This window comes from Rhinolophus sinicus, chromosome 12 (genome assembly GCF_057876585.1).
Source record: "Rhinolophus sinicus isolate RSI-liver-muscle chromosome 12, RSI-T2T, whole genome shotgun sequence".
NCBI lineage: Eukaryota > Metazoa > Chordata > Mammalia > Chiroptera > Rhinolophidae > Rhinolophus > Rhinolophus sinicus.
The window spans coordinates 41,781,030-41,807,344 of record NC_142512.1 but is presented as its reverse complement, the minus strand read 5'-3'; the positions used below and the strand labels follow the sequence as shown (position 1 = coordinate 41,807,344).

Here is a 26,315-nt window from a genome sequence, read left to right as displayed (position 1 = left end):
TCCAACCCAGCCGCCAGTGAGACTATAGTGGTATGACTCCCCTGCCTATGGCTCCGTGGGTGTTCCTTTTTGGCCTCACCATGTCCTGTGTTCTTATGTGGGGAGTGGGACCAGAGACCCCGCATGACACCCTGCAGGCCGCCCTGCGCGACAAATGGCGCAGCGAGCAGGGTCCCCCGCATGATAATTCCTCAAATAATTATTATGGGGTATCATTCAATCATTGGTACAGTAAAAATTCAGAGCCTACCTTGTGCCAACCACTGTGCTAGGCTCTAAAGATCCAGTGATGGACAATGCTAGCAAAAAACTTGCCCTCATGGAGTTTATGTTCTAGTGGAGACAGATAATAATAAATAAATAATGAAATAGGAAACTGTCAGCTGGAAAAAGAAGAGAATTTAGCAGGTGATGTGATTCTGGCTGTGATTAGTGAACGTCCTCTCATTTCCATTCTCCTCTTCTTCCTGTGTAATTGAACGCTGGACACATAACTTCCCAGAATAAAGACTACATTTCCCAGGCTTTCTTGAATCTAAGTGTAGCCATGCGACTAAGTCCTGGCTAATGGGATGTAAGCAGAAGAAACCTCTGGGAAATATTCATAAAGAGAGGAGGTACATCTTTCTTTACCCCTTTCTCCTTCCTGTTAGCTGGAATGCAGAAGTGATGGCTGAAGCTCAAGCAGCCATATCGGACCATGAAGAGAAAGCCACATGCTGAAGATGCCACAAGATAGAAGGTATTGTGGGGGGGGTGTCCCCCTAACATTAAGGAGTACCATTACCAACCTGGGACCTCCTACCTCCAGACTTTTACATCAAAGAGAAATAAACTTCTGTCTTGCTTAAGCCAGTAAGGTTTTGCATTTTCTTTCACACACTGCCCACCCTGATTTTCCAGTGATAGAGTGGCTGGGGGTTATCTCTAAATGGGTGGTCAAAGTAGACGTTTTTCAGGGCAATATTTGATCTGAGACCTGAATTGTGAGAAGGAGCCAGCCATGGGAAGATGGGGGAGGAGCACCCAGGTAGGGTGGGGAGAGACAGGCAGGAATGGCACCAGTGCCTTGGTGGAACTGAAAGGGGGGTGAGCAGAGGGCAGGAGTCGCCCAGAGCAGGAGTTATGCATTGCTCCACATGTGGGGAAGTCATGAAGATTTTACACAGGGGAATGATATCTTCTGATTTATGTTTCTGGAAGTTCACTCTGCCTGCTAAGTGGCATCTGCATTGTAGGGGGCCTGAGTGAAGCCAGGAGGCCAGGTTGGAGACTCCTGGGGTGAAGGAGAAATGAAATGATGGGTCTAGAGAGAGACAGTAGAGATGGAGAGAAGAGGATGGAACATGGAGGTCCAGTTGAGAGAATGAGCCATGCTTGAATGTGGAGCGAGGAAAAGAGAAGAATCAAGGAAGCAGTTCAGTTTGGGGACGTGGGGAACCAAGTGAATAAAGACTGGAGGAAGCCCAGGGTTTGTTTCTTTGCTTATTTATGTTTAGGGAAAATGCTTCGAATTAAATGTGTGTCCCTCATATTCCTTTTCCAAATATTAGTTGTCTCATCGATGCTTGCAGCAGTGAGGTAAGGGACTGATTTTTGCATTGAGTCTATTCAAAGTCAACAAACACACATGAACTATCAATTATGGGCAGAGCTGTCGGCCAGGTTTAAGGGTATGAGCCATGGTCCCTGTCCTCGGGGTTCAGGATCTGTGGAAGAGAAAGACAGGGCCATAGACCATCTCAGTAGAGTACACACAGGTGATGACACAGGTGGGCTTGGCCTGAGCCATCCCAATCTGCCAGGGCTAGGGAAGTATGGGGGCGAGGGGAGGCTTCACCAAGTTGGGGAGCCAAGAGCTGAGCCCTAAACGTCAAAACTTTAGTCCAGCAGATATGGAAAGGAAGGGTGTCTCAGGACAAGAGAATAGCACGTGTAAAGGCTCAGAAACCCAGGGAATACAGAACCTTCAGAGTAGGAAGTGTTAAAACTCTGAGAGCTTACAGCCCCACCTTGAACCCCCTCAGCAGATCCTTCCTCCCAGGACACCCCACTTCTCTGAGTGCTCTGGAGAGCCAGGCTGACCTCCCAGCTCTCTGAACCTGCCCTCTGACTTCTCTCTCCACATTTGAGGAAACCTCACCCATCCTCCCCCTCTTCCCTGACCACCCAGCTCTCAGGAGATCCTGTCTAACTGCTGAAAGAATGCTCAGAGTGACTTTTCTTTGCACAAATCTGACCTGGCTGCCCCCAGACAAGCAGAAGCCTCCAGGATGCCCCCCAGGGCCCAGCCAAGGATGTTGGGGAATGCAGGTAATGGGATGCAGGATCCCAGGGGAGGAGGGCTGGACAGGCTCATCCCTGAGTGCCTTTCCAGTTCCAGTCCCATCCCCCCTGTTCCCCTACTCTCCCGCCCCCCATCCGCCCTCAGCCCTGCCATTCTGATGACTGGCCCATTTATAATGTGCAGAGATGACTGCCCCACTTCTGTTCACCCCTAGACTGTCCTGCATCCCAAACCCGTGCTGCATCTTACACCTCTTGCTCCCTCTTCTCCTAATCATGAAGTTTTCTAAGACTCAGCTCAGAGGACCTCTCCCCCCCCGCCCCCACCCGGGGATATCTTCTCCACTTTCCAAGTTACGTGTCCCTCAGGCCCCCATTCTTTGTTCACACCCCTTGTGATCACATCCTGGTTCTTATGCGCTACCCCCTGTTCTCCCCACTGGACATGAAGTCCTTGAGGATAGATACTGCATGGCCCTGAATGACATGCAGGTGACATTCAGTCCCCATGGCTCCTTCTCCTTATTCATAACTCAATCCCTTACCTGTGACCAGAGCAGATTATATTCTCCAGCTCCTTCCCATCTGTCATCCATTTGGTCTTCACAACAGCCCAGAGAGGAAAACCAAGACCCTAAAAGGATGTGGCCAGCTCAAGGTCTCACAGCCCAGGCAGTACATAGTTCAGCATTTCCATTAATCCCAAATATCCCAGCCTTGGAGCACTTCCCTTTAGTGCAAAAATCCCAGTGGTCTGAGTCCCCAATCCATGAGGGCACAGGAAGTTATGTCTGCACCAGGGAATACCCACGGGTCCCTCCAAGTCACCTGGACAGACCCTGTCCTATCTGCCAGACTCCTGTCTCCCTTCAGTGGGTCACACATGCCATCTGGCCCTCCACTCACCTTAGCTGCCACTACAAACCATACTCCACTTTGCCCTGAACGTGAGCCCGGACCCTCCCTTCAGTTCCCCGTGGGGAACTGTCCAACAAGGTTTTGCAAGGGGATTGGGGAGAGCAGCTGAGAATCTGCCACTGAGCACCAAAAAGCAGGTGTGAGATTTCGAGATGGGTCTACAATGCAGTGGTCACAGGCCCACACTTCTCCACCTAACACCTCATTGCCACGCCCGTTGCAAGGGACAGCTCACCTGATCGCCATGAAACCTCCTCTCCCGTCTGGAGTCTCAGCCTCTTCTCCTTCAGACCAAGAGAGAGAAAGCAGCGTCCCCTCCAAGACCCCCTGCCAAGTCCTCATGTCTCACTGAGGACGTCCTGCACCCTGGGATGATCTGAGACGACCAAGTCTTGTCCCCTTCAGGAAAACTCCACTCCCTGCCCATAGAGTCTCCTTCTGGATCAACCCGCCCCAACCCGAGGTCTGGGCTGTGTGGTCTGGAATAACATCATATGGGGGTGCAACCAAATCACTGTACCGGCTGGGCTTCCGGAGGCCCAGCCTGGGCATCCACCCTGGGCTCACCGCATTCCTGCCAACCTTGGGCCTTGGCTCCCAAACTTCTGTGAGCACAGACTTGGACCAAGACAGCTATGGACCTTGGGGAGGGGTCCTGGTAGGCTCCTCCCTTAGTACGCCAGGCAATGGCGGGGTAGGGGTGGCAAGAGGGATTCTCAGGGGGAGGGGGACAGGATATGGGGTGTGGGGCCCTGCAAGGCCAATCAGGACACCCTCTCAAGGCGTCTTGGGGCCTCGCTCAATTCCCCCACATGCCAGGCTTTCGGACCACCTCCCTCCAGCCCAGGGCTACGGCTAAGGAGGAGGCAAGCCTCTGTCTTGTCTTGTTTCTGCAGCGCGCAGCCAGGCACACGGGGCCTTCAGAGGAACTGAACCGACCCAAGTCCAAACTGGAGTAAAATGAGTGAGAGGAGCCATCGCTTCTTCCTGGAGAAGCATAAACAAGCAAAATATGCTGTTGAGCAGATTGGGGGCAATATCCTCATCCAGTTAGGGCAAAAAGAATGACCTAGAACACATGATGAGTGGGAAGGACCAGATGCCAATCTGCTCTGCTGCTGCTTGGGCGTCTGGTGGGCTGCAGGGGTGGCTGGGCAGATTCTGCTCCTAAGCCAGATGTTCCCATTTGTTGTCCCCCAACCCCACCCAGCCAGCTGCCAGTCCTTTCTGGGGCCCGGGAGAAGTGCTCCATTACTGCCTCCTGCACTCAGCTGCCTCTCAGCTCCTGGGACAGGCAGAGGGGCAAGGCACCTGGGCCCTTTGGGCTGTGGCAGAAAGGCAGGGCTGTCACACAGCCTTCATTGCCAAAGGCCGCAGGAAGCTGTCTAGTCCGGGCCAGATGCCACCCGTTGGGAAAGTAAGCACCAACCTGGAGTGGCAGGAGGCATTCCCCAGCCCCCTTTGGCCAGGGCCTCTCTGCTCCTGACTGGCATGGCAGGAGGGAGCCCAGGGCTTCGCATGACACGGAATGAAGCACTGAGCCCCAGCTCTGGCTCCCCCAGCCCAGGGGCCTGGGGCGAGTGGCCTACCTCTCTGCCTTTAGTGTCCTCATCTGCGAGAGGGGAAATCACAGTAACAAATGGCATGTTCCCCGAGGGGCTTGGAGAGCTCCGAGGCAGAATGCGTGTGAAGAGCGGGGCCCAGTGCCCTGCACAGAGCTGGGGTCCATCCGTCGGTTATTCTTGTCACTGAGAAGCCACTTTACCTCTCTGTCGTGTTACTTTCCTCCTCTATAAAATAGGGAGGCTGGAAGGATTCAGTGAGATCACTAAGGGAAGCCCCCAGCACAGTGCCTAGAACAGAAGCCCTCCGTAAAGAGGATTCCAGCTGCGGGGTCCGTCCCTGCCCTTTTCTCTGTGCCAGGACTCGGCAGTGCAGGCCTGTGGTGGAGACCCAGGAAATGGCTGTGGCATTGCTGGATATGCCCGGCTCTCTGTACTCATCTCTGAGTTTCTATTGTTTGGGTCTAAAGCAGGGAATCCCCAGGCTGGCAGAACCGGCACTCTCACTTTATAGATGAGAACAACAAAACCCAGAGAGGGGCAGGCACTTGCTCAGAGTCCCACAGCCAGTCAGTGTCAGAGCTGGGCTAGGACAGTTTCCTCTCTCCATGCCCAGACTCATGCCCACAAAAACTCTTTGCTGTCTGCTTTCAAACCTCTCTTCTTTCTTGCTGATCTGAACTCATCTTCCGGTCTCTGCCTCTTTAGCAACCAGAACCCAGGCATAAGTGACAAGCCCCAGCACCCCCAGGAGCAGAGACTGCCCCGTTGGGGGGGGTGTGGGGAGGGGCACAGCGTGGGCCAAGAATGTGAGCTGCTCTGGCCGGGGGGCCTAGACTAGGCTGCCGACAGAGGAGCCAGTGTACCCAGACATTGGGGCTTTGTGAGCTTGGAGTTCCTGTGTGGGGAAGGTTTTGTTGACCTGACATTGTTTCAAGTTGACTGAGTGACAGCATCTTAGCGCCCAGGAGCCAGCTCTTTGGAGCCAGCCAGGGTCTTGGGGAGAGAGAAGCTAGGGTGCCCTAGTCTGGGACAAGGAGGGGAAGGGGCTGCTTGGGCCCTGTGAGCACTGAGCAGGTCCCCATGGGCAAGGTTGCAGGGGAAGAGCGACTCCTGAGGGAAGACACTGAGAGAGGAGAGAGAAGGTGCCCGTGCAGGTTAGGGCCAGAGGGGCATGGCCGGAGTGAGAATGGACAGAGGCAGGACAGGGGTCATCCAGAGGTTGGGTAAGACCTGCCAGAAGGGTGGGAGCTCTGAGAAGCCAGCCATCAAACCTTAGTGCACGAAGGAAGACCCAGGAGAATCCTAGAGGCCGGGAGGGAGGCATTGGGGCTGGCCAGCGGGGTGGGGTGGGCCAAACTCACAGCTGTCCAGATGTGCAGGAGAGATAACTCTGTTTAGTGGGCACCCAGCAGGAGCAGGGCGGGGGTGAGGGGGGTGGGAAGGGGCTCCCTTGGCCCATGGGGCGGGCAGATTAGGAGGTGGCGGCATGAGTCAGGGGTTTGCAAGCTGCCCCCAGGGCAAAGGAGCAAGAACCTGTGCGGTTAGAGAGCGGGTGTGAGCTCAGCTGGTTGCAGAGGGCACCAGCAGCTGTAGGAGTTCCCGGAGGGACCCCAAGACTCGTGAGCAGGTGAGCAGGGAAAGTCTAGGGGTGGTGCTGCGGTGCTGGTCCTGAGGGTTTCTGCAGGTGCCCAGTGTAAATCTTTGCCCAAGTGGTCACAGATGCCTGACCTCCAAAAGGGATGCAGGTGGGAGGAGTGAGAACGTTTCACTGTGTGTTGTTACCCCTAAGGGCACAAGCCCATTGGCACCTGTAGCTGGGGTGAGTGGGGCGGCCAGTGTTAGGAAAACCAGCCAGTGTTAGAAGGAAAAAAAACTGGCACGTGGCTGCAAAGGTGTTTGTGGCTGGTGTGTGAGTGTATGTGTGTGTGGGGGAGGTTCCTTGGCAGGCCCCTATTTATGAGACCCTCAGATCCTACAGACACAAGTTTCACCCCCCCAGTCCCTTCTTTGTTCCATGTATGGGGATCCCTAGGCTACCCTACCTCCCTCCTAGGAGAAAAGTTGACATTGCTTCCCGTTTGGGACATTTCAGGGAATCTACCAGGGAGACCTGGTACTGTTCTACCCTAGAGAGTGTTTGGAGGAAAAGGAGGAGTCCCCTACCACCAGAAGATTTCAAAGCACTTAGGCTAATTCCATGGGAATTGAAGGAAAATCAGGGAGGGATGAAGATAGCAAGTCTGACCTTGATCATTATTAGCAGTGATAATGATGGCAAATGTTTATATAGAGCTCCTTATGTGCCAGACACTATTTTAAATGCTATATATATATCTATACATCTATATCTATATCTATATATCTATATATGATATGAACTTAATGTTATAACAGGTCTATGAGGTAGATACCATTATTAACCCATTTTACAGATGAGAAAACTGAAGTACAGAGAGGTTGAGTCACTTGCCCAAGGTCACACAGTTATGGCTAGTGGCAAGGCTGGGATTTGAACCCAGGCAGTCTAACTGTGGAGTCCACGCTCTTAATCACTAACAATAAGGTAGCTAATAGTTGTTTTCTCTTCTGGGGGGCAACTCAGTATAATGATTAGAGATGTAGCTGGAGCCAGTTAGGCCAGGGTTTAATCCTGCCTCTGAGACCTACCTACAAGGGGACCGAAGTAGGTAGACGTCTCTAAACTCAGCTTTCTCATCTGTAAAATGGGGCTAATGATATTATCCACTTCACAGAGTGGTTTGGGATTATGAGATAAAGCCGAACAGCTTGGTGCAATGCGGGCGCAATTACGCAAAGGTGGTGATATAACACCAGGGAGCCCTCCCTAACATCTGGTCACCCCACCCCCCAGCCCAGCCTCTTCCAGCTGTGCTCTACCTCCTGGGTTCCAGATGCCCCACTCACCTTATCTGGCCTTGCCCTGGCTTGCTGGCTGGCCAGGTGTTTGGTGTGCTTCCAGACACAGGGCAGCGATCAGGGAACAGGTTCTTATCAGTGACAGACAGAGCAAGGCCTGCAGCTGGGTGCTGGCTTGGCCTGGTGGGGGCAGCAATCTGGGTCATGGGTGCACCCTCTAAGGCCCCAGCTGAACTCAAGTCACCTCCATTCTCCCCTCTTCTCTCTCACTGATGTCTCAGAACCCTGGTGTGAAGGCCCCCCCATAGTACAGATGAAATGACAAAGGCCTAGAGAGAGGCTGGGAGCTACTCAAGCCTGGCCAGTCAGTGGCAGAGGCAGCCTGGATCTCTGGATTCTCTGGCCCTGGAGGGCCCCTCTAACCATCCCACCTTTCAGATGGGAAACAGAGGCCACAGTCCCAGCCCCATGAGTGGAACTTTCAAGACCTAAAGCTTTACACCTTTGAGGCTGCCAGGGCTCTGAGGCCCAGGAAGGGACAAGGCCAGAGAGGGGAACAAGAGAATAAAGATGGAAGAAGAGGCAAGCAGGGAACCTGGGGAGAAGGGCACAGGAGGAACAGAGAGGGAGAGAAAAGGTATGGGATCAGGATCCTCAAGGGGCATGTCCTGTGCAGTACAAACTGTCCCATCACCAGGCTCTGGGACCCTCCCATGGCCATCACTTACCCCACCACCCCCAAGGCAGGGACCCCTGCCTTTCCGTTTGGAGGGTCATGCCCCTCTCCCTACCTCTAAGGACTGCAGGGCCATCCATTCCTCCGAAAGGAAGTTCTTTGTTTAGTTCTTTCTGTATACACTCTCTGCCCTATTACCTCATACAACACCCAGCCCTGTCCTGCATGGTCCTAACTCTGTACATCTGCTCACCTTTCCTCACACCTGAGCTGTCCCTCCCCAGCTCTCAGCCTTTCAAATCCTACTGCTGCTCCTCGGTCCAGCACCAGTGTCTCCTTCAGAGACACTGCATCCCAAACTCCACCGAAGACTCCTATTCCTTCTCCTTCCATACAGATCCTTGGGACCCAGTACATTCCCCTTAGCCTGTCATGTGTTCCTGGCTTGTCTCCCAGTCAGGGCTGGGAGCTTCTTGAGAATAGGGACAGTGTCTTATTCATCTCAGCATCCCTCTTCTCAGCACCGTGCAGGCACAGAGTGGGCACATTTGTCAACATCACCCAAATCCCTGTCACCACAATGGGTGAGAGAGGAAAGGAATTCCCTCTACACCCAGCCTGGGGCCACCCTCGGGGACCCCTGTCCTCCCCTCAGGCTTGTCCTTGCATTCCTGGGGTGGGCATACTTTCCTCTCTGCTAGAGACACAACTCAGAAAACAGGCGCAGGACTCGGTGGTCTCCTGGCTGGGTCCTAGGCATCCTGATTCCATAGTCCTAGAGCCCCAAGCCAGCAAAGGGACACATTCTTACATTCACTCTACATGTATTTATTGAGCACCTACTATGTGCAACCATTCTGCTAGGAGTGGGGGATTCAGTGGGGATTGAGACATGTAGGGTCTTCCCTTCTAGAGGCATTATCAGACAATATATGCACTAATGAATCAAGAAACCAGAAAATGACAAATTGGGTCAGTGAATGTTAGGATGGTCAGTGAAAGAATCTGAAGAGGTGACATTGGAACTGAGATATGAGAAGGGCTAGGGCGTAGGGGGAGGGGCCTCTAGGATGTGGACAACTGCCTGTGCAAAGGCCCTGGGGCAGGAAAGGGCTGGTAAGGAGGCCTATGGGATACCTGGGGAGAGAACAAAAGAGACGGAGTTCAAGATGAGGTGGGGGAGGCAAGCAGGGGCACCTCATTCAGGACGGCAGGCCATTCCCAAGGGTGCTACACCCCATGTCAGTGTGAAGTGGTCATTTCTGGGAGAAGAGGGTGTGTCGTAGAAATTCTCCGGGGAGCTAAGCCCCCTGAAGAGGGGACAGGTCATGCTGCCTTGAGGTTGCCTGACTCCTGGGGATGGGCAGGAAAAGAAACCAGGTGAGGACTGGAGAATGGAGAAGGGAGTCAGATTTGAAGGACACCCCCATCCTCCTCAAACACCCTTAGACTGATGCCAGCCAAGCTGCCCGATCTCTCCTGGCCCCTGCATACCTGCCCTCACATCTACAAATCCACACCCACATCTCCTTCCTCTGAACCCACTGTCTCCCAACACCTGGGAGCCCCCTTCACTCAAATATAGCTCCCTCTGGGGGAGAGCCAGGAGACCCCAAGATGTCTTGTGCCTCATTCAGCCTGTGCCCCTTCCCTGCAGGGACCTGCAGTGCGGGTTATGCTGGGGGCTTGGATCCCTGTGGATAATCGGAAACTCAGGACAGCACCATGGGGGATTCCCAGGTGAGTCTTTCATGGCATCTACAGGGCTCTTACCTTAGGGCTCTGGACTCCTACCTTCATGGGGGCTCAAGGAGCCCCTCATAGCCCAGTCCTGATGGCCGCTTTCCACAGGAGGATTACGAAGAGGGGCTGGAGGAGATTCTAGAGCAGGAGGAATATGAACACCCAGTCGGCCTTGTGGTCCAGGTGGAAGAGCCAGAAGGTGAGCCCTGTGTCCCTTTCTCTGCTGGTATGAGATGCTGAGTCCTGGACCCGGACAGTTGGGGAACGAGTCCTCCCCCCTCCTCCACACTCCCCCTGCCCCAGCCCCAGGGCTAGTTCTCCCACAATCCTGGCTGATTGAAGGATAAACAGAGTTTTGTTTGAAATGATCACAGGACGGAACTGGAGGGGTGGGGACGGGGCCAGTCACCCGTCACCGTCACTGCACCCCTTAGGTTTGTGAGAGGGCAGCCAGGCCTGTCTGGGACAAGGGCAGGAGGCCACATGTCACCCACGCCCATTCAATGCTGGCTTCTCGGCCAGGCACTAAGCTTGTTCTGGCAACTTCATTTTGTTTGAGGGGTCCAGAGGTCCTGACACATGGGGGGCTGTGGGGACCCCCAGGGCAGAGAGACATCAAGAAGACTTCCTCAGTCTGTCCAAGGTCTTAACTGGGAGCCCAAGGCAGGCACCTATTTACTGTCAACAGGACCTAAGTGCAGGCAATTGGTATTGAAGATAAGAGGCCCCTCTGGGAAATGAGGGTTGGGGGAGGGGGGTGTGGGGGCAATATAAGGGCAGACCCCACCCTGGGGCCCAGAGCTCAGCTTGGAGGCAAGGAGAAGCTATGGGCTGGTGGGATTGCTGAGGCAGGTGAAAAGAAGGAAGGGAATGGGACCCCAAAGGTGGCACAAGGGGAGGAGACCCTAAGAGACTCCTGAAAATTGACATTTAGGATTCTCCAATCACCTTGGAGATGACGCTCCCGAGCATCACTGAGGATGAGTCCCAGGTCCTCCACAGTGCTCAGATGGAGAGTGATAGAGCCAGGCTGGGCCTAGAACAGGCACGGGGAGCCACAGCCCACTGAGCGGAAGGGGAGGGGTGGGGGCACCAGGGGCCTGAGGCTCATGGTGGTGGCACAGGATTGTCGGGGGCAGCACTAACCAACCTCTGGGTTTTCAGCTGACCTCACCGAGCCAACAGCCACAGACTACCACACCACATCGCAGCCAGGCACCCACGAGGTGAGGACCCCAGCCTCCCCCAGTTCTCCTTCCTGTGTTGCTCTTGGGCCCCACCATTCTACCAGGGGTCGGGAGGTGTAGAGGGAAGGTGTGGAGGGAAGGCAAAGCTTCAAACAGGCAGCAAACAGGCTGAGAAGGAGTGGGGGTCCTGGGAAACCGGTAGAAGGGAAGAGGACAGTCCCCTTTCACTGAGGTGGGAGTTTGCAAACCAGAGAGAAACTAGCTGTTGGAGGTCTGAGCCTGCAGGCCCTGTGGCCCCGGCTAAGTTATCAGGTGCTCCCTGGGGAAGCACAGAATTAAATAATGCTCTTCTCTACCCAGGACCCCCACGTCCCTGGTGGGCCCCAGACTGCTTGGCTGGTTAGAAAATTGGGTTTGCCCTCAGGTAGGCCCTTGAGAGTAGCCACCTGGCCCCAAAGAAACCCAAAGACAAGCTGATTGACACGTCCGCTCCACAATCTTAGAGGCAAGAGATGACCCAATAACCAAAAGACTTCCCTCTCCTTTCCCTTCCAGTACCCACTCTATCACCCCTTTTAGTCTGGAGGGTCCCCAAATGCCTCTACAATGGGGTCAGAGGCCTGGTCAGGAAGCTAAGGAATAGAGCCAGGAGTGTGGGCTGTACCTACGGGACCCTCGAGCATCTCCCCATACTTCCCACCTCATTGACACTCCAGGCTGGAGCTCTGGACAGACCCTCTGAGCTCACGACCTGCCCCCAAGTGCTCCAGGGCCCTGGGCTTCCCACAAGCATCTCTCAGAACCTGCAGGGTGCCCACCATGCCCTGAGCTAGTCTCCTCACGGCCCTTCCCTGAGCCTGACGGACTAACTCAGGTCTATGGGGCTGCAGGTCTACGTAGAGCTGCATGAATTGGTGATGGACGAGAAGAATCAGGAGCTGCGATGGATGGAGGCAGCGCACTGGGTTCAACTGGAGGAGAACTTGGGGCCGGATGGAGCCTGGGGCCGCCCGCACCTGTCTTACCTCAATTTCTGGAGCCTCCTGGAGCTGCAAAGCACCTTTGCCAAGGGTGAGCCCTGCTGGGCCCCTCTGCAAACCCTGAATGTGAGGTTTGGTGGGGAGTAGGGCCACAGTCCAGCTGTCCAGCTTACACCTCCTCCACTGCCTTCAGGGACTGTCCTCCTGGACCTGTCAGAGACCTCCCTGGCCGGGGTGGCCAACCAACTGCTGGACAGGTTTATCTACGAAGAGCAGATCCGGCCTCAGGACCGAGATGAGCTGCTCCGGATTCTGCTACTCAAACACAGGTACCCCGGCTGGCCTGGGCATGGACTCCACTCCCCAAAAGCCCACCTTCCCAGCCCACCTGCCCCAAGCTCTCCCTGGAAGTCCAGTGGCCCTTCCCCCACCAGGCTGAGGCTTACTTTTCTTCTAGGATGGCTCCTGCTTCTATCACCTCTTTAGGGGTGGCCATGTCTCCATGCTCAGATTTGGGGGCCAATGGTCCCCAAGAGGGCGACTCTCAAGGCCCTTGCCTACATCTATTCATCTGACTCTACCTAGTTATTCCAGACAGAGGCCACCTGCTTACATCCACAGGCTCCTTCAGAAGAGGCTGATTCTCCTTCCTCCCCAGGGTCTCTCTCTAGTCCGGTCACTAAGAATTCCTACTTGATCCCTCCCACAACCAGTCTACTCTGCTGAGAGTCCAACCCGAACAACTTACTCAGCCCATGTCCCCTGTGTGTCCTGCAGCCATGCCGGAGACCTAGAGGCCCTAGGGGGTGTGAAGCCCACGGTTGTGACACGTTCTGGGGAACCCTCAGAGCCTCTGCTCCCCCAACACCCCTCACTGGAGACAAAGCTCTTTTGTGAACAGGTGAGCCCATACCAGGAGTGTGTGGAGAGAGCCAGAAAGCCTCAACCTGAACATGGTTAGAAATCAGAGTGGGGAGGGGAGGCAGGCGCCAGATGCTCCCCTTACCACCTGCCTTCCAACAGGGAGAGGGAGGTACAGAAGGGCGCTCGCCGTCTGGAATTTTGGAAAAGATCCCTCCGGATTCTGAGGCCACCCTGGTGCTAGTGGGTAAGCGGCGGTGCCCCTGCTATCATCCCTCCACACCCCTGCTTCCACCTCATCCTGACCCAGCCTGTCTCTACCTAAGGCCGGACCCCAGCAGCGCCCCCACAGCCTAGCGTGACCACGTCACATCCCCCATCTTCTCGCAGGCCGTGCCACCTTCCTGGAGCGGCCCATTCTAGGATTCGTGCGGCTGCAAGAGGCCGTGGAGCTGGAAGATACAGTGGAGCTGCCTGTCCCCGTGCGCTTTCTCCTTGTGTTGCTGGGACCCGAGGTCCCTCACACGGACTACACCCAGCTGGGTCGGGCGGCTGCCACCCTCATGTCGGAGAGAGTGAGGAGGGGCCAGCAAGGGCTGGGGGATCCCAGGAGCTGGGTGGCTACTGAGGCCCGTTCTCCAGCCTGGGCTAGCCTGGGTCACTTTAGCTTCGCTAACTTGGTCCATTCAGTCTAATCCAGCTGCTTCTGACCTGTCTGGCCAGGGGTAGTCCAGGCCTTTGTAGTCGGGTTCAGCCTTGCCTGATCCGGCCTGGCCTAGTCTGGCCACTCTGGCCTGGTTCTGCCTGGTCAAGTCCAGCCTGATCTGGTTCCGTCTGGTCTGCTGTAAGCCACCTGTGTTGTTTGCTTTAGTTCTTTCCCTTTTCCCCACTCAGGGCCTGCTCTGCCTCCCCAAAGCCCTTTCACAGTGGGGGAGGAGGAAAAGCAGTTTCTAGCAAGGAGTTGGGTGAGAGGGTTCTGGTCCTCGGGGGCCCGGCCGTGGACTCGAGTCCTTTTGCCCAGCAGGTTCAGACACTCCTGACCCTCTCTCTGGCCCCCAGGTGTTCCGCATGGATGCTTACCTGGCCCAGAGTCGGGGGGAGCTGGTGCGCTCCCTGGAGAGCTTCCTGGACTGCAGCCTGGTGCTGCCTCCCTCAGATGCCCCCTCAGAGCAGGCTCTGCTCAGTCTGGTGCCTGTGCAGAGGGAGCTGCTGCGGAGACGCTACCTGCCCAGCACTGCCAAGCCAGACCGCAGCTTCTACAAGGGCTTAGGTACCTGCCCCGCCCAGCCCAAGGCTTTCCGAGAGCCCCCACAGACCCTCAGACACCCCAGCACAGCCCTGTGAGCCCCTGCCTCCCCCCCTTCCCATCAAATGCCCTGGTGTCCCTTCTCCCTGTCCTCACGCCACCCCGCCTCCTTGGCTGCCCTATTCCCATCAGACAATACCCACCTCATCGCCTGTCTTCCCACACCTCTCCCTGCTGCTCCTGTGACCGTGGTCCTATCCTTCATTACAGATTTGAACGGGGGTCCAGGGGTCCCTGGTGGCCCAGATGACCCTCTGCAACGAACAGGCAAACTCTTTGGGGGCCTGGTGCGTGACATAAAGCGCCGTTACCCCCGCTACTTGAGTGACATCACAGACGCACTCAGCCCCCAGGTCCTGGCTGCCGTCATCTTCATCTACTTTGCTGCCCTGTCACCAGCCATCACCTTCGGCGGCCTCCTGGGTCCGTGCCTCTGTATGCCCCCAAATCCTTATTTCTGATCCTCTGGCCTCTGTGTGATCTCTGACTTCTGATCCGATTTAACACTCTGGATCCCTACATCAGTTTGCCCGTGAAATGCTCCACTGGCCCCTGGAAATGATCTCCTGACTTTGACCTCACTGTAACTTCTACCCACAGGCGAGAAGACCCAGAATCTGATGGGGGTGTCAGAGCTACTCATCTCCACTGCGGTGCAGGGCATCCTCTTTGCCCTCCTGGCAGCTCAGCCCCTGCTTGTGCTTGGCTTCTCAGGGCCCCTGCTCGTGTTTGAGGAAGCCTTCCTCTCGGTAGCTCTGTTCTGGCCCCACTGTGACCCTAAATGGCCCCTGGTCCCCCCTGCCTGATGCACAGTGTTGGGCCCATTTGCCTGACCCTAGCTCCCTCTGACCACCCTACAGTTCTGCAACAACAATGACCTGGACTACCTCGTGGGCCGTGTGTGGATCGGCTTCTGGCTCATCCTGCTGGTGGTGCTGGTGGTGGCCTTTGAGGGCAGCTTCCTGGTCCGCTTCATCTCCCGCTACACTCAGGAGATCTTCTCCTTCCTCATCTCCCTCATCTTCATCTATGAGACCTTCACCAAGCTAATAAAGGTGGGACTGTGAACATACATGGGCGTGTGCATGTGTGAGACTGGGTATAAACTCTGACTGTGTGTGTCACTGCACACATGTCTGTATGACATTTGTATGGCCGTGTTCTCATGGTATGTGACTATGACCACATACATGTTGACACCTGCTGCCGGTATTGCTATGGCTGTGCAGAGTGACTGTGTATGAGAGGGTACTTCTGTGTGCACATGTCTGCATTTATAACCACACCCAGAGTGACTAATGGGCAACTTGGTGTTTGAGACTGAAATGGGAAACTGCATGTGTGGTGGGGGCCGTGGGGGTTCTCAAGGCTCTAAAGTCCACCCTCCCTCTCTTACACTTGCCCTCAAGAACCACAGGGTCTGCAGATAGAGTACTCTGCCCCCTCAGCTCTGTCACTTTAAATCATGCCTGCCTCTGTATTTACATTTTATATGGAGGAAGATGGGCAATGTATTTCTCTCCCTGATTCTGTTGGTTGGTAGATCTTTCAAAGTCCTTGAAGCCCTTTGTAGGAACCTCCTTGACACTTGTGTCCTCCTCGTCAGGCTTCTCATCTCTCCCAGGCCCTGGGTGTTCACACACACACAAACACACACACACTCATTGCCTTCATGGCCCACCCCACCCAAGCCTAGCCTGGTCCTCACTCCTGAAAAACAAGCTGTAGAATCCCATTGCTCCTCTGTTACCATGTCAGCTGAGATAAAAGATAGGTGAATGGATGATGGATGGATAGATGGATGGATGGATGGATGGATGGATGGATGGATGGATGATGGATGGATGATGGATGGATGGATGGATGATGGATGGATGGATGGATGATGGATGGATGGATGGATGGATGAATGGATGGATGGATGGATGGATGGTGGATGGATGATGGATGGATGGTGGATGGATGATGGATGGATGATGGATGGATGATGGATGGATGGATGGATGATGGATGGATGGATGGATGATGGATGGATGGATGGATGGATGGATGGATGGATGGATGGTGGATGGATGATGGATGATGGATGAATAATGGATGGATGATAGATGGATGGATGGATGGATGGGAGGGAACACAATGCCTGGTTTTCTGCTGCAGATCTTCCAGGCCCACCCACTACAGCAGCATTATCAGCACAACGTGACAATGGAGCCCAAACCTCAGGCCGCCCTGCCCAACACAGCCCTCCTCTCCCTTGTGCTCATGGCTGGCACCTTCTTCTTTGCCATGATGCTGCGCAAGTTCAAAAACAGCTCCTACTTCCCTGGCAAGGTCAGCACATCATCTCCCCCTGCCCTTGCCTATACTGCTCTATCCTAGGCCAAAGCACCCCCCCCCAATTTTCCCAATGCCACTAGCTCCCCTTTCCAATTAGTTCCCAATTCCAAGCCTCCCTGGCCCCTTACTCACCCGGGTCTCACTCTTCAGGCAAGCCCATCTCCCTTTCTCAGCATGCCCAGGCTGAGAACCCAGGGGGAGACAGGGACAGTGCTTGGGAGGGGGTGGAGAAGCTGTGGAGTCAAGCGTGGGGCTGGGCCAAGGGAAGAAGAAAGCAGGCAAGTACATGGAGGTGCAAGACAGAGCATTAGATGTTGACAGTTCCTGTGGAAAGAGCAGGGCTCCCAGGGTGAAGATGGGGTAGAAATGGGGGCAAATGAGGGGTGCGAGCAACTGGGCACTAATCACTTGTTCCTCCACCTGCCCTCAGCTGCGACGGGTCATTGGGGACTTTGGTGTTCCCATCTCCATCTTGATCATGGTCATGGTGGATTTCTTCATCCAGGACACCTACACCCAGGTGACCCTCTCTTTCCACCCTCATTTCATTCTCCCAGCATGCCCCCTCCCCAGAACAGCTTTCCCAAACTGAAGCCAGGTATAACTACCCCTACCTTATCCCTGTCTCTCCTTGGAGCCCCACATTCCTCCCACAGCCTTACAGGGCCCCTCTGGCTGAAGCAAGGGCCTGGATCAGGTTGTCCCCTTTACACCTTAACCCAGGGCATCAAGAAAGAATCTGCTTTGGGGTCAGGCAAATCTGAGTATGAATCTCACTTCTGCTACCAAATAGCTGTGTGATGCAGGGCAAGCTACATAATCTCTCTGATCCTGTTTCCTCATCTATAAATTTGGGAATGAGTTGTAATGTGAAGGCTTAGTGTACGGACAGGGTACAAAATAGGTGCTCAATATAAGTAAGTTGCCTACTGCCCAGAATGCTAGCTCCCCATCTCCACCTTTCCCCATGCCCCTGCCCAGTGTTCTCACCAGCATCCCCCTCCCACAGAAACTCAGCGTACCTGAAGGCCTCCAGGTGTCTAACACCTCAGCTCGGGGCTGGGTCATCCACCCACTAGGCTTGCGCTCCCCGTTCCCCACCTGGATGATGTTTGCCTCTGCCCTGCCTGCACTGCTGGTCTTCATCCTCATCTTCCTTGAGTCCCAGATCACCACGTAAGAGCCAGGGTGGGGCTGGGCCTGGGAGAGTCTGAGGCAGGACGGGAAAGGCTCCAGGCAGGCAAGACCCCAAGGACTGATGCTAGTTTCAGCGGAACGTGTGGCCCTCCCGTCTTGCAGGAATGACCGACAGGCAGAGGCAGAGCCAGGGCTTGTGGGACCTGACATTTTCTAATTTGAAGAGCCTTTTCTAAGAAAAAATACAAAATGAGAACTACAAAATTAGGTGCCAGATCTTAGAAGGAGCCTGTACCAGTGAAGCTCCCTGAAGCCTCTGCTACATTAACTTTGAGTAAATCTGCCTGTGGATATTCTAGGTGGTGTCTGAAGACACTTCTGCCCTTAGAGTCTGAATTCTCAAGATAGGGTGGGAGGGAAGGGAGCAAGGAAGTCCAAGGGAGATGGGCACAGAAGGATAAACGGAGGTAGAGTGAGAGACCCAAGAATGGGAAGGAAGGAGGGTCAGAGGGGGTGGGTGAGGGAGAGTCCTGCTCACCCCTGGCCTTCCACACCTCCAGGCTGATTATCAGCAAACCCGAGCGTAAGCTGATCAAGGGCTCCGGCTTCCACCTGGACCTGCTGTTGGTCATTGGCATGGGCGGAGTGGCCGCCCTCTTTGGGATGCCCTGGCTCAGTGCCACCACGGTGCGTTCCGTCACCCACGCCAATGCCCTCACTGTCATGGGCAAGGCCAGTGCTCCAGGCGCTTCTGCCCAGGTCCAGGAGGTCAAGGAGCAGAGGCTCAGCGGACTCCTGGTGTCTGTGCTTGTGGGTAAGTGAGGGTGGGCCACACTCTCCACCACCCTCCGACCCCTTAAGATCACGTGCCCCCTCCAGCCCTCCTGACACACCTGCTGTCCACATCTCCCCACTGTCACTTATTCACATCATGGAATTCTGGAGAAAATGCCCAATGCACTGAGATGGGCATCTGAGCAGGGAAGGAAGGAGGGCTTCTCTAGACAGAAGTTCGGTGACCCGTGGGTTATAGCCCTGCCCTGCTGCTAACTCGGTATTCCCCCTTGTCTCTGGGCCTCAGTTTCCCTGTCTGCACCATTAGAGGGTTCATTAGATGCCCCTGAGCTCTCTGTAGCTCAGCTGCTCTATGATGCAAAGGGCAGTGCTGCAGACATAATCTGGGTGTGAGGGAGGAAAAGACAGATAGGCACCGGGGTTGATCCGAGTCTAGAGCACCTGAGTCCAGCTGGACTTGGTGTGGGCAGTGCCATGGTCACTGATGGAGAGGCCAGGGAAGTTTCTTATAGGAAGTGAAGCTGTTGGTAGCTAGAGGAGGGTTAGGGTTTGGATAGGTGGAGGGTAATAGAGGCATTCTGGGCTGGGGTGAGGGAAAATGTGGGCTTTTCTGACCTCTTTGACCCCTTTGCCCCCAGGGTAAAGGAGTAGGCTTTGAAGTCAGGCAGGCAGGAGCTGTGTGGCCTTAGGCCAGTTACTTAACCTCTCTGAATCTATTTCTTCTGTCTGTAAAATGGGGGTAATCCCTATTAAGAGAAGCTACAGAAAGGGCCAGACAGAATCTGTGGCATCACTGCCTGGCCCCTGCTGGTGCTGGTCCTCCGGGGCGTGTGGGGCTGATCGCTTGGTTCTCCCCATAGGCGTGTCCATCCTCATGGGGCCCATCCTGTCCCACATCCCCCTGGCCGTGCTGTTTGGCATCTTCCTCTACATGGGAGTCACATCCCTCAGTGGCATCCAGCTCTTTGACCGCATCTTGCTTCTCTTCAAGCCGCCCAAGTACCATCCGGATGTGCCCTTCGTCAAGCGGGTACAGGGCACTCCAGCTGCCCAGTCAGGGGTGGGGCGGGGGTGCTGGGCGCCGGGGCAGGGCAGGCGATGACCCCAGCTTCCACCTGCAGGTAAAGACCTGGCGCATGCACTTGTTCACGGGCATCCAGATCATCTGCCTGGCATTGCTGTGGGCAGTGAAGACCTTCCCGGAGACCTCGCTGGCCCTCCCCTTCGTCCTTATCCTCACGGTGCCCCTGCGCCGCCTCCTGCTGCCACTTATCTTCAGGAACCTGGAGCTCCAGTGTGTGAGTGGCTGCTCCCCACCCCCACCCCTCAAGGCCTGCGGTAGGAGGGAGGGTACAGAGAGGGCAAGGGCCAGAGGGCAGGACTCCAGAGCTGGGTCAGGGAGGGCTCATCAGAGGGGGTGGGTCTCAGAATTAAGGAAGGCAGAGAGTGGCATGGGGCCTGCGTCCAAATCCTGGCACTGCCACATCCTGGTGGACGACCTGGAGCGAGTGGCCTCGTTTCTGTGTGCCTTGGGTTTGCTCATCTATGAAAGGAGGAGTAATGACAGAATTGGTTAAAGGGTTAAAAGACACACAGAGTGTGTTCTATGTGAGTTGTCCCGACCACTGAGTGGCTGGTCCTGTGGTCTTCCAAATCATTTTGGACAGAGTTGTTCCTCCAGTAAAATTCTTCTACAACGTGACAGAGGTCACTATGGATGTGCCCTGGTGAAGGGTCCCCTGTACAACCTCTGGAGGTCCTCCCCTGCTTGGACACCAGGTCCCCAGGGGCTCCTCACCGTTTGGAAATCACTCATGTTGACCAACCCTAAGGGGCTCCGGATCAGGACAGGACTTGTCCAAGGTTCAAAGAGAGCCAGGCCCTCTCCTAATTCTAGAGGCGCTTCTCGGTGCTGTGGTAGGGCTCGTCTGGCCTCTGGGCCACTCAGCCTCTCTCCTTCCTACCCCGCTCTCCAGCTGGATGCTGATGATGCCAAGCCAACCTTTGATGAGGAGGAAGGTCAGGATGAATACGACGAGGTGGCCATGCCTGTGTGAGAGGAGGGCCCAGGTCCAGACCCCTCCACCATTCTACTGCTTCTCTCTCTCAGGAAAAGCAAAAGCTCACGGGCACCTCATGAACTCCCAGGTCCATTGTGGGGCTATAGCTGAGGCCCCGGGGCTGTGGGTTGGGAAAGGAGGGGGTGTCTAGGAAACCTTCCATGATGGGTACACTGGCTTTTCTGGCTGGAAATGGCCAGTGGAGCCCACATTAAGGCATTTGCTGTGCAGCCTCTCCTGCTGCCATGCTACCACCTGGGGATACTGTGTTGGGAGACTTAGAGCTGAGTCCCACCTCCTCATGGCACAGATAGGGGCAGTAGTGAGGGTGGGAGTCATGGGGGGGTCAAATTCCTGCTTGCTGTGTGACCTTGGGCAAGTCCCTTAACCTCTCCAGCCTCTGCTTCCTCTTCTGTAAAATGGGTATATTGAAAATAATACCCACCTTACAAGATGGTTACTGAGGACCAAAGATAAACGTGAACAAAGGGCTTTGTAAACTCTGAAAGGACTATTATACAGTAGTCATCGTTCTTCTTCAAGCCTGCCTGAGGTCACACAGCTCCTGAGCCATACAGCTGGGATTTGAATCAGGTCTCCTGACTCTGAGGCCAAAGCTCTGTGCTCTACTTCAGTCATCCACCTTCTCATGCTGACAGATGCCCCTGCTGACTCCTTCTTTCCCCTTCTCTTCTCCCAACCCCGACCCAGGGACCATTTTCTCTGGAGCAGAGGGAGGTGTCCTGGTGAGGGCAAGGTGCAGTGTGAGGAGACAATCAGGGCTAGGACTCAGGACTCCAAAATGCTTGCTTCCTCCCCCCCATGCTCTCAGTCACTCACCATTCATTCATTCCACAAACATTTACTGAGCCTCTGGACCTGGTGGACACAGAGGTGACTGAGATAAGACCTGCCCAGGGGCAGGGGGTAGGGAGGCAACACACAGTCTGTTCTATATTAGGATGGGGGGTGAAGGGAGGGAAGAGATGGGGAAGGAAAGGGGAGGGAGGTTTGTAATTTACTGACTGTGTATTTTCTCAGAGCTATTATTGTACTTTGGCTACACACACACACACACACACACACACACACACACACACAGACACACACACACATGCGCGCACTCTAGCCACCCATTAGAGACCCACTGTCCCCAACCCTACCAATCCAAATCTCGAGGAGAACCCAGATTTGACCACTTGGGATAAGAGATAATGGGTTCCACAGAATATGGGCAAAATCTATTTTTTTATAAAACAAAAATATAAAAAGAGTTGAAAGAACTGGAAATGGTAAGAGATGGTTGAAACTGGGAATCATGGTGTCAGAAAAGAAGGCTACGGGGTCCTGATGGAAGGCCCTGGGGTACATTCCTAGAGATGACAGGTGCCTCCCACCACTTCACTTTCTCTGCTTCAGTTTCCTCTTCTGTAAAATGGGGACAATAATGGTACCTATCTTTAAGGTTGTTATAAAGATTAAATGAGACCAGTGCATGAAAAGCTCTAGCTTAACACAAAGGCTGTCCTCAGGCGTCAGAAGAAAAGCTCAATAAACAATAGCTCCTGGTGTTGTTATTCTGATTAAGATGTCTCTGCCCCCTCCCTCCCTCTGCTCCTTGAACACTGCTAAGAAAGTGGGAAAAAAATTACCCACTCTGCTAGCACCCTTCCCCTCGATGCTTGGGAATAGGTTTGGCCAATAAATGCATCTGTGGTGGAATGACTGCTTTGCTGGAATTCCCCTCCCACAGTTGGCCCCCAAAGGGTCTTGGCTAGACCGTGGAGTGTGAAACTGGTGCAGGGCTGCAGCCCTGGGAGGAGGGAGGGGACAAGGAGAGCCAGGCAGGGGTGGGGCAGGGGGAGGGCGGCACTGGAGCTGGGGGAGGGGCAGGGCTGATAACCCCCAAGCCCTAGGGTGGAGAGGGCCAGCACCCTGTGAGGGTGGAGAGCAAAGGAAGGCCAGTTGATGCTCAGGATATCCTTTCTGTCCAGAATGTGAAAGAGCCATGGGGGTGGGGAGAAGGCCTGTAGGGGGCCTGGCCCCTGCCCCTGGGACTGTGGACCCCACATCCCTTTGCACCAGTCAGCCCCTTAGCCTGGCCTCATCAAGCTGGGCCACACAAGTGAGGCATCAGCGGAGAGGAAATGCGGTTTGCTGTCAATCTCCTAGAAATAGCATCTCTTGACCAGCTTTCCACTAACCTCCACTCTGATCCCCTTGGAGGCTCTGCTCCCTCATCTGTACCCCCACCCCAACCATCCCCACCCCCAGCCACTTTCCACAATTCTAAGGGGCTTCTGGGCCAGGTGTCACCCACTACTGGAGAGGAAGGTGCCAGGATACACACCGTCCCCAACCTTCCAGCGAGAGGTCAGTGCAGGGCTGGGCCGCCTGGCTTCCTTCCCTGGATCTATATTTACTTGCTGCTTATCCCCAGCTGACCCCTCCCAGACTGGCCCCGGCAGCCGCCAAAAGGCCAGAGAGCTATCAGGGCCCCAGCCGGTCCCAGCTGCCCACCTCCCACAAACAACAGCCTCATGTCCCATTGTGTTGGCCCTATCCTGGAGCTTTCCAGAACCCCATTACCTAACTTGAAGCGGGAAGGCAGTAGGAAAATATAAAGACCACAAAAATCAGTCGAGACCAACTTCCTGCCTGGCCTGAGGCCTCACCCCCCTGCATTTCCTGTTCCTGCACAGATGACCTGGCTGCCCCCACCCTCTGCCTTTCCTCTCATGAAAACTCCCTCAAAGTGAATTAACTGTAATAATGAGGTCCGCCCATTTAGGTGAACATAAAATAACCCTACTTCTGGTAAGGGAATAATTCAACAGAAGCAAAAAGCTCTAAACCTGAAGATATTCTTTGCAGGACTATCTTATCTATGAAAGCAAGAAACTAGGAAGAACCCAAATTCTCAGAAATAACAGAGCAGCTAGAAAATGACCTTACATCAATATAAAGGACCACAGGTAAGACTTTAATAATAATAATAATAATAATAATAATAATAATAAAGCTGTTGGATCAACTTGGTGCAATCACATGATCCTGGGTGTTTGAGGCCAAGGGGTTTGGAATTCCAGCTTTGTGATTTAGAAAAAGGTCAGACAAAGAACCTCCTCTCTGAGTTCACTTTTCTGCATCTATAAAATGAAGATAATGATACTTACCTCAATGTTACTGAGAAGATAAACTGAGATCACAGACCAAGAGGTCCTAGGCCAGGGCTGGCATTTAGTGAGGAAAAATTCATTCCTGTTACTTAAGCAAGGAACAAAGTGCCCTAACTCTCCTGGTGACAGCTAGGCAGAAAAGCCTAGTATGCCCAGGAATGAAGGTTAGAGGCTTAGACAGAAAAAAATTAAAATGCCGTGGTGGTAGAGTTATAAGGGATATCAATTTCCCCCCTTCTTTTGGACTTTAGGTGCAGAAGATTAAGTTAACCATCCTCCTCAGTTCAGGACAAATTACCATGGAGCCTTATTTCCTCCCTTCATCCCTCCCTCCCTTCTTTCCTTGCCCCCTTCCTTCCCTCCTTCCCTTTTATCCTCATTCCCTGCTCCTATTTTCTTCCCCCTCCATAGATAACCACTCAAACATGTAAAATATGTATCTTTTTGTGTGAACCTATTCTTGAAAATATGTATCATTGATATTATTTTAAACTTATTACAAAAATTTTAATACATACACCAAAGTAGAGAAAATAGTACAATAAACCCCCATACACTCATCTCTAAGACTCAACCACCATCAAGATTCTGAAGTTTTGCTTACATTTTTGCCTAAAATACATTTGTTTCATCTTTCTGTTTTTTCCCTTAGTTTGCTGAACTAAATACTATAAAGTCAATCTTAGACATCGTACCATTTCACCTCTATATTTGTCAGCGGCACATCCTCTCCAACATTGAACATTTTCTTACCTAACTGTAGTGCTAGCACCACACCCCAAAAAATTAGCAATAATACCTAATATCCAATTCGTAATCAAATTTCTCAAAATGTCTCTTTGCAGTTGGTGTGGGGTGTGTGTATGTGTGTGTGTGTGTGTGTGTGTATTTCTATATATTATCAGCATTGTGTTGTAGGCCTCGCTCTGTTGGTTCTCTTTTCACCCAGCACTATGGATTTAAGGTCCAACCAAGTTGCTCTGTGAACATCGAGTTGCTTTTATCGCTGTGTGGTGCTCCGTAGGGCAACCCCCATCCTTGGCCACTCCACTCTCCCAGGGAATGACACCTGACTGCACCCAACTCTCCCCTTCCCCCGACCTGCCAAACAGGCAGCAGTGATGTCCTCAGCCTGTCCTCTTATGGATCTGGTGTGACTTTCTCTGGGTTATATACCTAGGAGCCAAGAGTGGATTTACTAGGTCATGGGATATAGATATATCTGTCTCAGTTTGACTAGATACAGCTGTTTTTCTCTACAAGGTCTGCACCAGTCCCCGCCCCCCCAGGCAGTGCAGGAGGTTCTTATATTCCATACGATTGACATTATCCAGCTGTCCGATTTTTGCTGGTCTGACCAAGGTATTATTTTATTGTTGTTTTACTTGCATTTCTTTGATCACTAAAGAGTTTGAATATCTCTGCATTTGCTGATCAGGCTTTGAGATTTTCTCTGATATAAAATTGTCTTTTCATATCATTTCGTCATATTTCAATTGAGGTTGATGCCTTTTTTATGTTGATTTTCAAGAGATCCTGGAAGATTCTATATCCTTTGCTGGTTTTAGACCTTGCAAAAATATTCTCCCATTTTGTCATCTCTCTCTTAACTTTGTCCACCTCACTGAACAGAAAATTTTCCTTTTGATGTAATTAAATATACTCAAGAGCAAGAGTTTGGACTTGATTCAATAGGCAGTAGGGAGTCATTGCAGGTTCTTGAACCTGGGAGTGACATGATTTTAGAGATTCATTTGGGAGCTATATATAGGAGAGACTGGCTGCCAGGAGGCAAACTGGGAATCTACCTGTAAGTGAGTCAATAGCAGAGGCAGGACGACATAAGCCCCCTACCCTCATAGGACCTCCAGTCAGCCTGGGAGCCAGTCGTTCAATGAGGAGCAATGAGTATTCTGCAGACTGGTGGGAGCAGAAGGGGTTGAGGTTAAGCAAGGCTTCCTGGAGGCAGAGACATTTGCTTTGACTCCTGAGGGAAAAGTAAGAGCTGGCCCAGCGATGAGACAGAGGGGTTGTCTTCAGGGAATGAGTCTGGAAAACAGAAAACATCCAAGAAATGTCCTGCAAATAAAGTGGGTAAAATTTGTTCAGCAAAGTCAAGTGACGTGGTAGAAAGCCTGCTGGTTTGGCAGGCCACATGGTGACCTCAGAAACTTGTTTCTTTTCCAGGCTCCTGGGCCCAAAGCCAGATGACAGGAGGTAAGGAAGGGCTGGTAAGGAAGCAGAAGCAGGAGGTGTGGGCCGTGGTCCGGGAACTTGGCAAGGGCAGGACAGGCAGAGAGCGTCCAGCTGACTTTTTTCCAAGGTGGACCAGAGAATGCTTTGCAGGCTGAGAGGACACATTAATAGGCACACAACCATCTCTCTCTTTCCTGTAAAACATATCT

The 26,315-nt window shown here is 53.5% G+C and overlaps 1 protein-coding gene and 1 long non-coding RNA gene across 4 annotated transcripts; one reads left to right on the top strand and one right to left on the bottom strand.

The window, feature by feature from the left end:
• Positions 1-76: 76 nt before the first annotated feature.
• On the bottom strand, positions 77-5,538 carry LOC141568840 (uncharacterized). Its single transcript, XR_016018080.1, has 3 exons — positions 3,440-5,538; positions 2,832-2,920; positions 77-1,709 (listed from the first exon to the last, which is right to left on the bottom strand). It is a non-coding gene; the product is annotated as an uncharacterized LOC141568840 (long non-coding RNA).
• Positions 5,539-6,257: 719 nt separating this feature from the next.
• SLC4A1 (solute carrier family 4 member 1 (Diego blood group)) lies at positions 6,258-22,314 on the top strand. Of its 3 annotated transcripts, XM_019752323.3 has the most exons (20): positions 6,258-6,396; positions 9,980-10,062; positions 10,174-10,264; positions 11,230-11,291; positions 12,143-12,323; positions 12,426-12,561; positions 13,010-13,133; positions 13,256-13,340; positions 13,484-13,668; positions 14,153-14,363; positions 14,610-14,822; positions 15,000-15,148; positions 15,260-15,454; positions 16,560-16,733; positions 17,170-17,259; positions 17,749-17,915; positions 18,437-18,690; positions 19,532-19,701; positions 19,793-19,969; positions 20,648-22,314. In XM_019752323.3, exons 2-20 carry the CDS (start codon positions 10,048-10,050, stop codon positions 20,726-20,728), a joined length of 2,760 nt encoding a protein of 919 aa, XP_019607882.2. In that variant the 5' UTR covers positions 6,258-6,396; positions 9,980-10,047; the 3' UTR covers positions 20,729-22,314. The 3 variants fall into 3 exon arrangements, with proteins under 3 accessions (XP_019607882.2, XP_074175758.1, XP_074175759.1); XM_074319657.2 differs by lacking the exons at positions 6,258-6,396; positions 9,980-10,062; positions 10,174-10,264 and adding an exon at positions 10,849-10,913 and having other exon boundaries at positions 20,648-20,873; XM_074319658.2 differs by lacking the exons at positions 6,258-6,396; positions 9,980-10,062; positions 10,174-10,264 and adding an exon at positions 10,869-10,917 and having other exon boundaries at positions 20,648-20,873.
• The last annotated feature ends 4,001 nt before the right edge of the window (positions 22,315-26,315 follow it).

Bases quoted from the DNA above. Each gene is read 5' to 3' on its own strand.
- SLC4A1 (XM_019752323.3), top strand. The intron at 13,669-14,152 runs GTGAGGAGGGGC...TCTGGCCCCCAG, and splicing joins CCACCCTCATGTCGGAGAGA to GTGTTCCGCATGGATGCTTA. The intron at 14,364-14,609 runs GTACCTGCCCCG...CCTTCATTACAG, and splicing joins CAGCTTCTACAAGGGCTTAG to ATTTGAACGGGGGTCCAGGG.